General features: G+C 41.0%; 1 protein-coding gene across 4 annotated transcripts in view; it reads left to right on the forward strand.

Annotated features, from left to right (window-relative positions):
* Positions 1-15,217, forward strand: part of CYFIP1 (cytoplasmic FMR1 interacting protein 1) — a 129,542-nt gene extending 114,325 nt beyond the window's left edge. For all 4 annotated transcript variants that reach the window (XM_029950793.1, XM_029950791.1, XM_029950792.1 and 1 more), the window contains 5 exons: positions 2,060-2,132; positions 2,685-2,779; positions 11,326-11,564; positions 12,036-12,183; positions 14,401-15,217. In XM_029950793.1, coding sequence (XP_029806653.1) covers positions 2,060-2,132; positions 2,685-2,779; positions 11,326-11,564; positions 12,036-12,183; positions 14,401-14,565 — 720 coding nt within the window. In that variant the 3' untranslated portion in view covers positions 14,566-15,217. The remainder of the gene's footprint in view (positions 1-2,059; positions 2,133-2,684; positions 2,780-11,325; positions 11,565-12,035; positions 12,184-14,400) is intronic.
* The last annotated feature ends 3,200 nt before the right edge of the window (positions 15,218-18,417 follow it).

An 18,417-nucleotide genomic window follows, 5' to 3' on the forward strand; every position in this document is an offset into this window, starting at 1 on the left:
AGTACTTTCTTACAGTCAGTCAGCTTCCAACTGCCCCCCTTATACTCCGGTTGGTAGTGTCCAGCCATTCATTCATTTCCCTGTTGTCGTTTTTTTCAATCCACAGTAAATATATCCTGGATATCACTCTACATTTCTTTTATTTAATCTTTTTTTTTTGAGCTGCACGTTATTCCATTGACATCACACTCTTTTATGTATTTGCATACCATGCAGTCATCATCTGATCATGTCCCTTTTTTTAGCTTGTTCTTCTCTCCTCCACACCTTCTTCACCTAGAATAGAAGGCCCAAGGTAACAGGTCCTGGGTGCACTGGCTCAGATGTGGCTTCTACTACATATATTCTGCATGAAGAGCTCATGCTTTGGTGTTGGCCTCAGGAATAAAAGAGTGTGGAGGGGTCAGTCTCCTGGGGGTGTCCTGGTTGAACGTGTTACAGCTGACTGGTTGCTGCACTAGATTTATGTTAGGTGACCATAGGACACTCACTTATATGTACAGAAAGTCTTCTCTTCCTCTTCTTGGTCTTAGCTTTGCCATCATCTGGGGAGACCCGTGAAAGGGAAAATAGCATCAGTTGGTATATGTCTTGACTTTCTGTTAACAGTTCCTTTGTTTAATATATTTTTTTAAATGTTTGTTTATTTTTGAGAGAGAGAGACAGAGCATGAGCGAAGGAGGAGCAGAGCAAGAGGGAGATACAGAATCTGAAGCAAGCTCCAGGCTCTGAACTGTCAGCTCAGCCCTGACACAGGGCTCGAACTCACAAACCATGAGATCATGACCTGAGCTGAAGCTGGGCCCTTAACCAGCTGAGCTATCCAAGCCACCCAGGTGCCCCAATAATTTTTTTTAATTGCAGAAGTATAAGATTTCAAGATGGGAATAGAGTAAGAGATCTCATGTAGATTGAGAGAAAGCTTACTCACCTCTTCTGCCTGCCCTGTGGTGAACACACTAATCTTAGGGACGCTTTTTTGTGGTTTAAGAGCCTTCAGGGGCGCCTGGGTGGCTCAGTCGGTTAAGCCTCCGACTTCGGCTCAGGTCAGATCTCATGTTCGTGGGTTCGAGCCCCACGTCAGGCTCTGTGCTGACAGCTGGCTCAGAGCCTGGAGCCTGCTTCCGGTTCTGTGCCTCCTCTCTCTACCCCTCCCCCTCTCATGCTCTGTCTCTCTCTGTATCAAAAATAAATAAAAAACATTAAAAAAATTTTTTTTTAAAAAGCCTTCAGACTCTGGAAATACATCCTGTTCTTGACCACCTTTAGATTCGTGCCCTTCCTTCCGCCTCCAGCTCTGCTCACAGAGGAAGCACCTTCCTCCTGTCTCTACAGTGGTGTCTTATTATAAACTCTTAAACCTTAGTTACAAACTTTTAAAGAGTCAGGTAGCAAAAGTAAATAAAATTTGAAATTCTTGGGACACCTGGGTGGCAGAGTCAGTTAAGCGTCCAACTTCAGCTCAAGTCATGATCTTGCAGTTTGTGAATTTGAGCCCCATGTTGGGCTCTGTGTTGACAGCTCAGAGCCTGAAACCTCTTTCAGATTCTGTGTTTTCTCCTTTCTCTGCCCCTTTCATTCTCATGCTCTGTCTCTCAAAAATAAATGAAAACATTTTTTTTAAATGAGCCTGGGTGGCTCAGTCAGTTAAATGGCCGACTTCAGCTCAGGTCATGATCTCACAGTTCGTGGGTTCAAGTCCCACGTCAGGCTCTGTGCTGATAGCTCAGAACCGGGAGCCTGCTTTGGACTCTGTGTCTCCCTCTCTCTCTGACTCTCCCCCACTCTCACTCTGTGTGTATCTCTCTCTCAAAAATAAACATTAAATTAATTAGATAAATAAATAAAATTTGAAATTCAGTTATTTGGGTATGCTAGTAATTAAACGTATAGCACAAAAAGAACATTTCCATCATTCCAGAGAGTTCTACTACACAGTTCTGCTTAGACTATTTATTTTACACTAAAAGGGCAAAGATCTTGTTTTCAGCACCAGACTTCTCTCCATCTTTTTGGTGGGGTAAACTTCCTAATGCAACCTTCTGTTCCTTTGCTCTAGTCTTTAGAAGAAGTGTGTGACCTATTGCATGCAGCCCCATTTCAGAACATCTTGCCGAGAGTCCATGTGAAAGGTGAGTTCCTGTGCCTCTGACCAGGGAGTCCAAACTGCCTATGCAGTAGTGAGTAGTGACACATGGTCCTTGTGACCAGAGAACTCAGTGCTAGTTTTGTTTGAGTTTGGTCCCTGTTCAGTCATAACTGAACGTAATTGGAAATGTAATACAGTTAAATTAATATTGAATAATTGAAATATTTAAGACTGAAATGGTATATCTTGGATGTGCTTCAGAATAGCAGGGGATGTTGAGTATCTATGAAACAAGAGTGGTATGAGTTGATCCTCATTGTAGCAAATGAGTACAGTAGTTTTTGTATTATTCTCTGATGTTGATTACATTTATAATTTTCAGTGTGTTTTTAAAAAAATGAATATTGAGAGAAAATCAGTTCTGTCATTATGAGTTAAAATAACAAATGAACCAGTTCTGTAAAACAATGTTCAGAGAGAATCTATATGTATAATGTTAACTTAAGAAATCTTTCATGTGTTTCTTTGACAAAATTAAAGTTCAATCATTTTCCATGCAAAGGAACAGAAATTAAAATATTTTTTTCCACTGCAGAGGGAGAGAGACTTGATGCCAAAATGAAAAGACTAGAATCAAAGTACGCCCCACTGCATCTTGTCCCTCTGATTGAAAGACTGGGGACCCCTCAGGTAATGCATAATGTGACAGCTGTCACTGTTGCAAGTTTGGTGTCCACATCAGGCTACTGGCAGTGCTGGGGCTTCAGAACACAGGTTCTGGGTGACCCACCCTGGCAGGTGTCAAGAGGTTGGATGGGCCCTCTTAGGCCTCAGGGTCTCTCGTAGGGTTCATAACAGGACCTTGTCCCAGAGTGATTGGAAAATTTGAATGAGCTAACATGTGCAAAGGGCTTAGGACATCACCTAGCATGTAAGATGTACACAGTAAATGTTACTTGTCTTTGTTGTCTATCCCTTCATGAAGAAGGCTTTTTTTCATAGGTTTTTAATAACTAAGTGGGAGTCTCCTGTAGAAGGCAAGGTGTCAGGGTAGCGTTCCATAATTTTATATCAACTTATGCTAGATCAGGGTTTTATAGTTCTGGCACTGTCCCCAATTTGGACCAGATAATTTTTTGTTGTGGGGGCTGTCTTATGAATTTGTAGGAAGTAAACGTTATTCCCGGCATAACAACCTCGTGGAGACCCAGCATAGAAACAGCCATGTAAAAAACACCTGAGGCAAATGAAAAGGAAAGTAGTTTACTCATCTCAGAGCATGTCCTGGAGAGATCGTTGGAAGATTTCTCCAGGAACAAAGTTGCTGGCAGGCACCATTTCCATCCCCTGCCCCCAGCATAAACTCTTGGCCACCTTCAGTAGTCAGCACCATGTTGACACTTACTACCTAACTTGCTAACATTGCTGCCCCAATCTCCGCTGGGCTGCAGTGGAGCTGCGCCATCTAGACAGGCTCACTTTAGTTCCAGTACAGCAGGAATACTCCTGCAGAGGACTGGTGCTGCACAAACCTTGCTACCGCCACTATACCAGGTTTCCCTGCCCCTCACCATCACGGATCCTCCCCTCCAATAAGCTTTTGGCCAGAGCCCATCCAGGGCAGTGCCACAGGCCTGGCAGTGTGCAAGTACCTAGACCGGCCAGTGTCACTCCAGAGTGACTCTTACCTCGGACAGAGGGAAAGATAACCACACACACAAGTCAAACAGAGGGCCCAGCAGTGGGCTGGGGACAGATAACAGGTCTGGCTGCAGGTCCTGCCCACCAGTGAAAGCTTAGGGGACAGTACAGGGAAAGCATGCTATAATTTGGTGCTACTGTATCTCTAGCAAATGCCTAGTCTGACTCAACTCAAGCCCTACACAGCATGAGACTGGCCCACTAACACCACAGGGACCAAGCAGTACCCACAGTAGGCAAATAGCCAGTGCAGACAACTAAAGGAAAAAGCAGCTCAGCCACAACAGTAGGACATGCACAACACATATAGGAGACACCCCTGAAGTGGTACTACAGGACTTCTTTATAAAAGCTACTTCTTTCAAGAGGAGGAGACATAGCTGATTTTCCTAACACGTAGAAACAAATACAGTTCATTCCTGAAATGCAAGAGGGGTTCAATCACCACTGATCAATTATTGTGATATATCAATAAGAGAAAGGATAACAAACATATGATTATTTGAATAGACATAGAAAAAGGATTTGACAAAGTACAATATCCATTCATGATAAAACCTTCAACAGAGTAGGTTTAGAGGGAACATACCACAATATAATGCAGGCTTTATATGAAAAACCCACAGTAAACATCATACTCAATGGTGAAAAACAGAACGTTTCACCTAAGGTCAGGAACAAGACGGGGTGTCCACTCTCGTCAGTTTTATTCAGCTATTGTCACGTCCCGCCCCGGCCAGCGGGGCGGTAAATCCTTGCAGGTCCGTTCCTGAGGGAGGGAGAGAGAGTAGGGCAGGAAGGGGAGTACAGAGAGTGAGGCAAGCCAAGCGTTTTCTGATCAAGCCTCCTTTATTCTTCACACACACTCCTCCACAGAAAAGAAAACCCACACCTATATAGGGTTTAGGGTGAGAAACTGACAGGGTTGGTTGCTAGGAAACAGGGTCAAAGCTAGGGTAAAGAAGGAAACAAACAAAAGTTTTTAGCACAGCACGGGAAGGGCCGATACCACCCTGCTGGTAGGCTATTGATCTTTGTTTTTCTGGCTTCTCCTTACAGGGAGTGGCGCTCCCCTGCCTATTTTTGCAACTCCCCTCAGGGAGTGACATTACCGGTTAGTAAATGGCCACGCAGCTGAATCTTTGCATCTTCCCACAGGTCCTCCCTTTTTTTATTAATTCAAAAAGGGATTCTTCCAAAATATGATAGTATGGGCAAGGAAAAGACTGTGCCTGTCTTAGGTTGGAGACCTGCCGATCCTTCTTACCTGTCATGGGCACACCCAGAAGTCTGTGTCTGAGTAGCCTGTCTTAGGTTGATAGGATGGTAAGGCCTCTGTTACCCGTCATTGGCTAGCCAGCCCTTGCCTCTTGCCATAATATAGCTCTTCCATTGGCCTCCTGATCGGCCATCTCAAGCTTATGATAATGGACCTGGGTAGGCTGCGCCTATTTACTGCCTTAGGAGAGCCATGACCTTATTGAATAGAACAGGGCCCAAGGGCACCAAGATCAGTAAATCCGCAATAGGTCTCAAAAGCGGGACAGATAGGGTAAAAGTCCATACAATAGGTCTTAAAAGCAGGAGGAGATAGGGTAAAAGTCCATGAAATCCACTGAGGAAACGACTCCTCCTCTTCTCCAGATCTTCCTGAAGCCTCTTTTCCCCACATGGTCCTAAATGAAAAGACAAAGATTTCTCTCAAGGAGATTTTTTCTCCCTGGAGGGCTGAGTATTATGATCAATTTGCTTTACTAGTCTCTCCGGAACCATCTGGCTGCATCCGCTTTTTGTGCATAGATGCAGACTGCTCCTCGTCCCCAGATTAAAACTGGGTCCGGACCATGCCATTTATTATCCAAGGGGTCCTTCCAAAGCACGGTAGCGAAAGTTTTTTGCATTTCATTGTGCCAGAGACGTTCAGCAGCTGAGCGTCCTTCTTTATCCAAAGTTAAAAATTTTTAAATAAAGAGTGCATGGTGTAAAAGATTTCTGAGAGATCCCTTGATGGGGTACCATTCCCCCCCTCTTATTTTATCAAGGGTATTTTTTAAGGATAGATGTGCCCGTTCTACTATACCTTGTCCTTGTGGATTATAAGGAATAAGTGTTGACAGAATTTAGAGAACACAGTCCCAGTATATCCGGGTCCATTGTCAGTTTTTATTTGTTTTGGGATTCCTAACACTGATATGGCAGAAAGCATGTGTGCTACGACGTGCTTTCCTGCTTTCCCAGTTTGTGAGGTAGCATATAGGAAGCCGCTGTAGGTATCAACATTCACATGGACATATTTTAGATTACCAAACTCTATAATGTGTGTTACGTCCATTTGCCAGATGGCATTGGGCACTAGTCCTCGAGGATTTACTCCCAAATGAGGAACAGGTAAATGCACAACACAAGAAGGGCACTATTCTACTATTTGTTGTGCCTGTTCACGGGAAATCTTGAATTGTAGCCTCAGAGCTTTAGAGCCTAAATGATGAACTTCAGAGAGGGGGCCAGGCAATTTAGAAGGAGTTAAACCTGGGGCACCTGGGTGGCTCAGTCGGTTAAGCCTCCGACTTCGGCTTAGGTCAGATCTCACGTTCGTGGGTTTGAGCCCCTGACAGCTAGCTCAGAGCCTGGAGCCTGCTTCCTGTTCTGTGTCTCCTTCTCTCTCTGCCCCTCCCCCTCACATGCTCTGTCTCTCTCTGTATCAAAAATAAGTAAAACATTAAAAAAAAAAATTAAAAAAAAAAAAAAGAAAGAGTTAAACCTGAAATTCCTGTCTTGTAGACAGGCACTGTTGCCGTTTTAGTTGCTAAAAAGAGCCCAACTACATACTAGTGTCTGAAAACAGATTAAACCTCTCTGGAGTTTTTTGAGATAATTTAATAACAGCAACAAGTTTAGCCTTTTGTGTTGAAGTTTGAGGACCCATCAGTAAATGTCAAAAGGGCATCCTCTAAAGGCTTAGTTTTTATTTTAATGGCGAAAATAAAAGAATTTAATTTGCCAAATTGTAACATTTATCAGTTTAAATTATACTTAGCAGACTATTAACTCTTAGAAATCTTAAGTCTCCCATTTAGGGCTTAGTAACCAAAACTTAAACCTCTGAATCAATTAAGTACAAAGCAGCCTTTTAATAGTTTTAAATATCCAGAGTTATTTTGCCACAAGTTAAAAAGCACAAGCATCTACAGGCCTCATACCAATTACGAGTTGTGGCTTTTGCTTTAGTTTTAACTTGTTAGACTGCCAGTGAATTTAATCTCAATTTATTATCAAGTAAAACCTTAACATTTTAACTTACTAAGAACCTTTAAAACTATTTACTCAATGAAAACTATAGAACAGACCAAATTAACCATCCTTTTAACATATACTTGTTAAAAATTGGGGTGGAGATCATAGGAACCTATTTGACTTCTGGTAGATTTAAGCACTGAATAAGTTTTGTTTGAGCCCAACTTTGTTTCCATAGTTGATTTTAACCTCTTACCACCTAAGGCAGAGGGAGAAGCTAGTGTTACGCAAATTGGTCTCTCCCCACCCAGCAGTTGCAACCTGATGGCCTCTGGTTGCCCTGGGCAACGGGCCAGTTTTAAACTTTTAGCTGTTTTAAACTTTTAGCTGTTAACCTGGGAAATAAATAGATCTCTTTCTTTAGACTCTTTATGGCTCAAAATTTAATTTACATACTTCATATCAACTCTGCCTATCTCTATGGGAGGGCGTTTGCAGCAACCCAAAACAAGTATAACAGACTCTGTATTGCCCATCCCTTATTTCTTATAATACAGTGACGCAAAGACAAAGGTAGGGAACCCCCTCTAATGAGGAGACCAGTCATTCACTCACACACACACACACACACACACACACCAGAGGCTATCATTCTCCCTCCACAGAGGTTTTACAAACAAGAAACACTTAATTGCTTTTTCTTAACCTTCACTCTCTGTGCTCTGAGGGTCTCTGTTTAGACCATTTATTCAATTCCTGCCCTAAATTCACCGATCACTCACTCGAGCACTGGACCATAGTGTGGCCATCTCCTTATTTTGAGCACTGGACCACCGCATGGCCGTTTCCTTATAAATCCTGAGCACTGGACCACCGTGTGGACATCTCCTTATAAATCCTGAGCACTGGACCACCGCGTGGCTGTCTCCTTATCTTGAGCACTGGACCACACAGCTAATTCTGCGTGGCCGTCTCCTTATCCTGAGCACTGGACCACTCAGCTAATTCTGCGTGGCCGTCTCCTTATCCTGATCGTTACCTCTTTCTCTTCTTCTTTTTCTCTTTGATCGGTTTCTTCACTAGATCCCTCTTACTCAGCCCAATGTTGGTCGCCACTTGTCATGCTCCCGGTCACTCAGCCGCACGTTGGGACGTCACTTGTCATGTCCGGCCCCAGCCGGCGGGGCGGTAAATCCTTGCAGGTTCGTTCCTGAGGGAGGGAGAGAGAGTAGGGCAGGAAGGGGAGCACAGAGAGTGAGGCAAGCCAAGCGTTTCTGATCAAGCCTCCTTTATTCCATACACAGTCCTCTTACACACTCTCCTACAGAAAAGAAAACCCACACCTATATAGGGTTTAGGGCGAGAAACTGACAGGGTTGGTTGCTAGGAAACAGGGTCAAAGCTAGGGTAAAGAAGGAAACAAACAAAAGTTTTTAGCACAGCACGTGAAGGGCCGATACCACCCTGCCTGTAGGCAATTGATCTTTGTTCTTCTGGCTTCTCCTCTGACAGGGAGTGGTGCTCCCCTGCCTATTTTTGCAACTCCCCTCAGGATGTGACCTTACTGGCTAGTAAATGGCCAAGCAGCTGAATCTTTGCAGCTTCCCACCAGCTATACTACTGGAAAGCCTAGGCATAGCACTCAGGCAAGAAAAAGAAATAAAAGGCATCCAAATTGGTAAGAAGTAAAACTTTCATTATTTGCAGATAACATGATACTATATATAGAAAACTTTAAAGACTATCATAAAACTACTAGAATAAATGAATTCAGTGTATTCCCAGGATACAAAATCAATGTACAGAAATCTGTTGTACTAATCTGTACACTATTGAAGCAGCAGAAAGAGAAATTTAGACAATAGTCCTATTTACAATTGCACCAAAAACAATAAGATATTTAGGAGTAAACTTAACCAAAGAGGTAAAAGACCTATATTCTGAAAATTATAAAATATTGCTGAAAGAAATTGAAGATAAAAGAAACAAGTGGATAGATATTTCATGTTTGTATATTGGGAGAATAAATATTATTAAATATCCATATTAGCCAAAGCCACCTATAGGTATAATGCAATCCCTATCAAAATGCCATTGCATTTTTCATAGAATAGAACAAAGAATTATTAAATTTGTGTGGAACCACAAAAAACCCCAAGTAACCACAGCAGTCTTAGGAAAACAGCAACACCAAAAACAAGCTGAAAGTGTCATAATTCCAGATTTCAAGCTATATTGCAAAGCTGTAGTAATCAAAACAGTATGGCACTGGAACAAAAATAGAGATCAGTGGAATAGGGTAGAAAGTCCAGAAACAGTGCTACAATTATACGGTCCATTCATCTTTGACAAAGGAGGAAAAAATACGAAATGGGGAAAAGATAGTCTTTTCAACAAATGATGTTGGGAAAACTTGACAACTATATGCAAAAGAATGAAACTGGACCACTTTCTTATGCCATACACAAAAATAAATTCAAAATTGTCTAAGGACCTAAATATGAGACCTCAAACCATAAAAATCAGAGAGGAGAACACAGGCAATACTTTTTGTGACATTGGCCATAACAACATCTTTCTAGATATGTGTCTTGAGGCAAAGAAAACAAAATAAAAATAAACTACTGGGACTTCATCAAAGTAAAAACGTTTTGCGTAACAAAGGATACAACCAACAAAACTAAAAGACAACCTGCTGAATGAGAGAAGATATTTGCCAGTGACAAACTGATAAAGTATTAATATCCAATATATATAAAGAACTTATACAAGTAACACAAAAAAATCAAATCCAGTTAAAAATGAGAAGATATAAACAGATATTTATCCAAAGAAGACCTCCAGAGGGCCAATAGACACATGAAGAGATAGTCAGCATCACTTATCATCAGAGAAATTCAAATCAAAAGTACAATGAGATAACACCTCACACCTGTCATAATAGCTGAAAGCTTAAACATAACAAACAATAAATGTTGGTGAGGATGTTGAGTAAAAGGAACCCTTTCGTACTGTTGTTAGCAGTGCAAACTGGTGGTTCCACTCTGGAAAACAGTATGGAGGTTCATAAATAAATAAATAAATAATAGAACTACATCATATGATCTAGGGACCACACTACTGGGTATTTGCACAAAGAATAGAAAAACACTAATTTGAAAAGTTAAATGCACACCTGTTTTTATTGCAACATTATAAAAGGCAAATTAAGGAAAGAGCCTCCATGTCCATTGATAGAGTAATGGATAAAGAAGATACAGTATGTGTATGTGTGTATATATGTATATGTATTATATATATGTATACACACACATATATATGTATGTGTGTATATATACATACAATGGAATGTCATTCAGCCATCAAAAATGAAATCTTGCCATTTACAACAATGATGATAGAGCTAGAAACTATAATGCTAAGTGAAATAGAGAAAGGCAAAAACCATATGATTCATATGATTCATACCACATATGTGGTATTTACAAAACCCAAACTAATGAACAAAGAAACAAAAAGAGACATATCAAGAAACAGGCTCTTTATAGAGAATAGATGATGGTTACTAGAGAGAAGGTGGGTGAAATAGGTGAAGGGGATTAAGAATAATACACTTTTCTTGGGACACTTGCGTGGCAGAGTCAGTTGGAGCCTTGCATCAGACTCTGTGCTGACAGCTGGGAACCTGGAGCCTGCTTTGGATTCTGTCTGTCTGTCTGTCTGTCTCTCTCTCTCTCTCTCTCTCTCTCTCTTTCTTTCTCTGCCCCTCCCCTGCTCTCCATTCATGCTCTCTCTCCCCACTTCTCAAAAATAAATAAATAAATAAATAAATTTAAAAATACGTATACTTTACTTGATGAGCACTGAGTGGAATATTTGAATCACTATATTGTACACCTGAAACTAATATGACATTATATGTTAACTACCTTGGAATAAAATTTAAGAAAAAAAATTTTTTTAAACACAGTATTCCTGCCCTCTGCTGACTAGATGCCATTCACCTCATCCCAAGTTGTAACAATCAAAAATGTCTCACACATTGCCACATGTCTTCTGGAGGCAAAATCACTCCTAGTTAAGAATAGTTGTAGTAGACAGTTCTCCTTGACTGAAATATATTTAATCTAGTAAGAACAAATTTGTAATAGCTGACATATTTATGTTGCTGTGCTTATTTCTAGAAACCCTCTTCTGCAAATTAGGATAGTTTTCCAGTAAGTCGGGAAGAAATCTGGGTAATTTGGTTTCAGCAGTGTACCCACCTGCCATGGCTCAATAACATACTGTCCTTTCTGCAGCAAATTGCAATCGCAAGAGAAGGGGACTTGCTGACAAAGGAGCGTCTCTGCTGTGGCCTATCTATGTTTGAAGTCATCCTGACTCGGATCCGGACCTTTCTGGACGACCCTATCTGGCGTGGGCCTCTGCCCAGCAATGGAGTCATGCATGTGGATGAGTGTGTTGAGTTTCACAGACTTTGGAGTGCCATGCAGTTTGTCTACTGCATTCCTGTGGGAACACACGAGTTTACAGTCGAGTAAGTGTATACTCAGTGAATGGGAAAAGTGGGAGCAGAAGCTGGTGTTAGGCTTACATAGAAGACTTCATTCCTCTGGAAGTTGACTAGAAATCTGTCAAGTTGCTTTAAAGCCATTTAAGTGGAGGTTCTTACTTAATGCTCAGGAGGTGACTCAGGGTGAAATTTATAGGTATTCTCTCAACCCATGGAAACTTAGGTAAGTTAAGTGTGCATTTTCTAGATGGGGGTGTCCAAAGCTTCACAGAATCATTCTTGGAGGGTCTGTGATCTGAAAGAAGGTTCGGAAACAGTGTGCCAAAGGAACCCAAAAGAGACTTTTACCAAAAAGGATACATCACCTGATGCTTGGCGTTTCCTTCCTTGTTTGTTCCCAGTAGATCCCTTGGTCATTGAATTCTGGACAGAGTCATAAAAAACTTTGTAATTCTTTGTTGATTGCATATTGTCCTTGTTGCTTCTTGTTTCTAGGCAGTGCTTTGGCGATGGGCTCCACTGGGCTGGCTGTATGATCATTGTACTTCTTGGGCAACAGCGGCGCTTTGCTGTCCTCGATTTCTGCTACCATCTACTTAAAGTCCAGAAACATGATGGCAAAGATGAGATTATCAAAAATGTGGTATGTGGAAGAGAATTTTTCACTATATGTGGAAGTTTCACAAAATATTTATTAGAAGTTATTTTTCTGGAAATGTTTTTCATCCCAATACATAAGGTGACATGAACTGAAGCTTTCTTTTCATTTCCAAATGAATCTAAAAATACTTGCTAAGTAAAGCAGTCAGAAAGTTCAACTGGTAATTATTCTATTTTCTTTTCTCTTTCTAGGGTACTTAGATCTGCTTTATACTGTACAGCCTTATAGAATCTGCATTTTTAAATTATTGGCATATTATTCCAGTGTTCTGGCTTCCTTTGTTATAGTCAAAATGTGTGTGTGTGTGTTTTTGTTTTGACTGCCCTTAAGATCTTTTCCCCTTTGTTGTTTTATGGATTCTTTGTAATTGAATTCTAGAAAACACTCAGCCATTATCTTTTCAAATATTTTAGTCTTTCTTCTATTTTATTTTCTTTTAGGAGTGTAGTTACATACTTGTTAGACATTCTTCTGGTTTCCATATCCCTTACCTATTAGTTTTCTAATTAGGTTCTGAATCTACAACAGATTTCCATAGACTTAGTGGTTTAAAACAACACCCATTCTCATAGTTCTGTATGTCAGAAGTCTGGGTACAGAATGACTCAATTGGCTTTATTTATCATCTCAAGGCCAAAATTAGTGTGTCTGTAGGTCTCTGTTCCTTTCTGGAGCCTTTGGGGATGAATCTGCTTCCAGCTCATTCAGGTGGTTGGCTGGTTGCAGTCCCTTGCAGTTGGAGAACCAAGGTCCCCATTTCTTTGCTGTTAATTAGCCTATATCTTTCTCCTACTTTCCGCATGGACCCCTCCAGCCAACGTGGGTCAAGTCCTTCCCATGCATCCAAGTCTATCAACTTTCCTTTCTGCCGTATCTCCTATCTCCACCTGAAAGAAGTTCTCTGCTCATATGATTAGGTTGGATACATCTAGAAAATCCCGGGTAGTTTCTCGATTTTAAAGTCTAATCTTAATTACACTTACAAAGTCATTTTTACCATGAAAGGTGACATGTTCATAGGTTCAGGGGATTCAGGCATGGGTGCCTCTGAGGGGTGACTCTACCTCCCGTATCTCCCATTTTCTGGTCTCTCTGGGCTATTTACCGAGTATTTCATTAACTAATTCACTCAGCTCTTTCTAATCTGCTGTTTTTAGTTTTGAAAAATAGTAGTTTCTTTTTAAACTTTTGGTCTGGGGGATGCTCAATTGGTTAAGCACCTGACTTGATCTCAGCTCAGGTCTTGATCTCAGGGTCATGAGTTCAAGCCCAGTATTGGGCTCCACACTGAGTGTGAATTCTGTGTACATACATACATACATATGTGAAGACTATATACACACATACATACGTACATAGATACAAGTTTGATTTAGTTCAAATCTTGGTGGTAATTGATCATTTGATCTTCACTGAATTTTTCCCATTTTTTTAGACATTTGATGTATTATTTTTTAATTCTAGTATGTGAGGCATCAAAGGTTATCTCAAATTCTAAAATGTTTTGTGTGTTGGGTTTTTTATTTGCCAGATCTTGTCCAATTGAACTTAATTTGATTGCTTTTCTCCCAAGATATTTATTTGCTTCTCATCTCCACAGGCTGTTACCAACTTGGGGACACATTAGCCTAATTAGAGGGTCCTGACTTGATGGGGCGTCTTCAGGTGTAGCCCAGCTTGTTTACAGCTCAGGCCATCTCCTCATCTCTCTGCTGCTGGTGGCATCTGTCCCTGAGGAGGTCCTGGCTTCTACTTTACTTCCTGCATAGACAAAACCTGCAGTGCTTTTTCAAGTTTCTTCCTCTGTGTGTGTGTGTGTGTGTGTGTGTGTGTGTCTTATTAAACCAGGAAGATCTATCAAAGTATCCCGTCTACAATAACTGGAAATCTAAAACTTGTATTAGATTATTGGTCTTTCCCCATCTTTACATCACCAATTTTTAGCACACAGTAGGTTCTTAATACCTGTGTGTTAAATGAATATGTCTATAAGTTATAAAAATAAATTTGCTGTCAGGAGCATGAAACCAATAGAAAAATGTATTTAACTGCAAAATACATTCATTGTTCCAATAGGTACATTACAGACGGGTGCTAGTAGCTTGCTATAATTCTTGAGAAAATGTGAAAATCCTGACATTTTGAAACATGAAGAATAAATGTACATGTTTTAATAGTAAAATTTTTTAACTATTGCAGCCATTGAAGAAAATGGTGGAGAGGATTCGAAAGTTCCAGATTCTAAATGATGAGATAATTACAATCTTGGACAAGTACTTGAAGTCTGGTGATGGAGAAAGCACACCTGTGGAGCACGTTCGCTGTTTTCAGCCACCTATCCACCAGTCCCTGGCCAGCAGCTGAGGGCATGTACATTGTATCTGAAGAGTCCCAGTACTGACTGCATTTAATAACTATAAGGGCATGTTTTTCTTTCCATAAACTATTTAGTAACATTTTTAGGGTCTATTTTTCAGTATCTCTATGCCTGTTAAAGGGGGGTACTTTTCAATTTAAAAGCTTAATTTTATAAAATTATTTTTCTAGACTAAAATTGTATATCCCTTTGGTAATTAGAAAGCCTGAGAATATTGGCTGCTGATTGTTGCCATTATGTTCTTACAGAATTATTTTCCATTTTTCTATGGAATGTTCCAATAACTAGTTATGTCAAAGTGCTGCTGAGTTCATCCATTTATTCCTTAGCAAAGGATCAGTAATGTTTGGGGAAAGATTTATGGACTTCAGAAACTACCAGCTCATTGTAATAAAATCCATTACCAATTAGAATTAAACGTAATGCCTATTTAGCTTTTGTTTAGGGAGTTTTCTGATGGTCTTTTTTGAATAATCTTTTCTAAGTCATTGTTCCCTTCCCTTTTTTGTGTCAATGTTTCAGAAAATAGTGAACTTGATTCCTCTGCTTCTACTAAATCCAATTGTGGCAGTCTAATTTGTAAGGTGTGATTTAAAGGCTACAGAAATTAAACTAATAAAACTTACTTGTGTTCATTCATTTAGTGTTGTTGATGGGGTTTTGGAGTGGTGGGGGTCTGGAGCCAGTGGCCAAGAAAGAATTCTTGAGACATCTTTGTGGTGGTGGTGTTTTTTTAATGTTTTTATTTTATTTTTGAGAGAGAGAGACAGAGTGTGAGCCAGGGAGGGGCAGAGAGAGAGGGAGACACAGAATCCGAAGCAGGTTCCAGGCTCTGAGCTGTCAGCACACAGCTTGATGTGGGGTTCGAACTCACAAACACTGAGATCATGACCTTAGCTGAAGTCGGACACTTAACAGACTAAGCCACCCAGGAGCTTTTGCATCTTTAGTACAAAAAAGTGATTCTATTGGGGTGCCTGGGTGGCTCAATTGCTTAAGTGTCTGACTCTCGGTTTTGGGTCAGGTCATGATCTTGCAGTTTCTTGAATTAGAGCCCTGTGTCAGGCTCCATGCTGGCAGCCCAGGACCTGTGTGATATTCTCTCTCTCCCTTTCTCTCTGCCCCTCCCCTACTCATGTTGTCTCTGTCTCTCTCAAAATAAACTTAAAAAAAATTTTTTAAACGTGATTTTATTAAAGCATGAGGATAGGAGCTGCCCCAGGACTGTGAGGAGAGACTGATTATATACCTGGGAGCTAAGGCAAGGGGAAGTTTCCAAAGTGATTTCATATGCTACAGAAGATTCACAAGATACTGGAGGCCTAGCTATTGTCAGGCTATAGTTGTTTTTCCCTTTAGCAAAGCATTAACACCAAGACAGTCGGGGGTTCCTGGAGAAATGTTATACTCCGTATTTACCGCAAGTATTTGTCAATGGGCTGCAGGTTTTAAGGAAATTTAATTTTACCTGCCATTTCCTTCTTGCCTTTGTTCCCCACATCACTATGGAGGGGAGGGTGATGTTGGTGCTCCAGGAAACTTAAGTCTACAGGTTTCTGAAGATTAGGCTATTGATAAGATTGCCTTTTTCTTGTAATTTACTAAGATATTTGTAAACTGATGGAAACGCGTGTCCTGCATGACTGTGATCTCTGTCAGTTAACCATTTATTTTCTTTCCTTTCCTTTGCTCTTGGGCAGCCAGGAGAGCCTGAGGAGTAGCACACATATGAGGGAGCAGTGTTTGCAGGGTGTCAACTTACCTTATGCTCCCTCATCATTGTGACCCTATGTCCTGGTTTGGGCAAGGTACCTTACTTATCCCAGCAAACACACCTGGCTCAGTAGGTCTTTGTCAGGTCACCTGCAGCCTTGCAGGAAGGGACAAGACCATGATAGGGAGCAGCTGCCACATGGCTTTGGAAACATACCACTAAAATCTGGCAGCATCATACATGCTGCTAAAAGTCTGTGAACTATTCCATTCTACTCTTTAACCTTGATTTATTATGAAATAGAACTATTCTTTATAAAAAGTTACCTAAAAATATTGCTTTTGATAATGTGAACTAATAACAGATCGAATAGTACCTGTGCTCACCGTATATTGAAAGTATAGAATATGATGAGGAATTATGATTAATGGCTAACTTAATATTACTAAGTTCTATAGGATTCTGTTATAAACCAAGTCATATGTAGTAAACATTTATGTACAAGACAATTTCAAGTTATAAAATGTTGACATAAGGGGCACCAGGGTGGCTCAGGTGGTTAAGCATCTGGCTTTGGCTCAAGTCACAATCTCACGATTTGTGGGTTCGAGCCCCGCATTGGGCTTGTGCTGACAGCTAGCTCAGAGCCTGGAGCCTGTTTCACATTCTGTGTCTCCCTCTCTCTCTGACCCTCCCCTGCTCGTGCTGTCTCTCTGTCTCTCAAAAATAAATAAAAAACAAAAACAAATGTTGATGTAAGAATTTATTAACCTATGCATTCTTAGCACAGTATCACACCCAATGGGCATGAAAATTGATTCTTACTCTATTATGTACAAAGTATGAATATACAGTACATAAACATATGTGAGAAGTCAGGGAGATGATTCATTTTCAGAAATACCAAATAAAGCTGTGCTGTCTTGTTAACAGCTTTACAACCTATTGGAGATATGTATGAATACCTCACCACCACCACCACAGTGGGGTCCCAAACCTTTAGACACTTCACTTTCTGGTTCTTCTTTCCCTCTCCATTTTGCTGGCTTATTTTCATGGGCTACATGTGCTAAAGAACGAAGGGAAGAGAGACCAAGTTTCTGTGACACCTCAGGGAATCTACATTTGTTCCAGCAGGACTACTTCTTGCCTTAAGGGCCTATGGGATGTCTGGGTAAGGCTGTAACCTCTGTAGTACTCAGCCAATGAAGAGCCAGAGGAGGGATTTGCATGCTAGGAGATAAATTGTCTGCTGTAACTGCCCTGAGTGTGCCTCTTGGTCAGACACTCACTTTTTCCAAGAACGTTGATTAAAACTTCACTGTGCTCCAAGTCTGAATCCCTCCTTTGGGTCAGTGGGCCTATTTCTCACAATTTGGAGGCTTTTCCAGATACTCACCTCAACCCACAGGGTCCAGGTCCTCCTGAGAAAGGGGAGATAATCCCACCTTGGTCTGGGTGGTCTTTCCACAGGAGAGCTCTTGGCCTCTGCAGGATCCATGGAGCTTGAGACTTTTTACTTTGGAGACAGAATAAGTGACTCTGGAGAAAGGGTAAAAGACAGGTACCACAGCAACCTGGTAATTCTATGCATGAACCAAGGTAGGAAAACTGGACTATAAGTACTGTTTGGTGGCCAGGAAATCCTTGGAGGCTGAGTATATGTGACTGAGATCTATCCTACATACGACGTGAATGCGGAGTCTCCATCTGTGATTCCATTCTTCCGATAGGGCAACAACTGAGTGTGGTTGAGCATCCTGGGGAAACAGGAGCAAGAACTAACCTGATTGAGGTGGGGAACAAAAATTCTGGCCTAGGGGTAAGGGAAAAGACACCCAGAAAAGTGGGATCTCCTCAGATCCCTCCACATAGTCCCCTGGGGTGAATGTTAACAGTACTGGGAGAATGCTCCTTGTACAAGGAACAAGGACAAACATAAAACGAGCAAACTCTGCTGCTTTGTTTGGACTAAAGACCCAATTCAATTGCTGTTTTTTGGCCCCTTTGAATCAGACTGGGTCTATGGCTACAGTCCTTTATGTGAATGACAAAAGTTCCAGTACAAGGGAGGAAAGGGATTATGCTCCAAGAGCTCTCCTTATGTTTTCAGGGGTAAAGTAAG

The sequence above is a fragment of the Suricata suricatta genome, chromosome 9, assembly GCF_006229205.1.
Source record: "Suricata suricatta isolate VVHF042 chromosome 9, meerkat_22Aug2017_6uvM2_HiC, whole genome shotgun sequence".
In the NCBI taxonomy this organism is placed as follows: Eukaryota; Metazoa; Chordata; class Mammalia; order Carnivora; family Herpestidae; genus Suricata; species Suricata suricatta.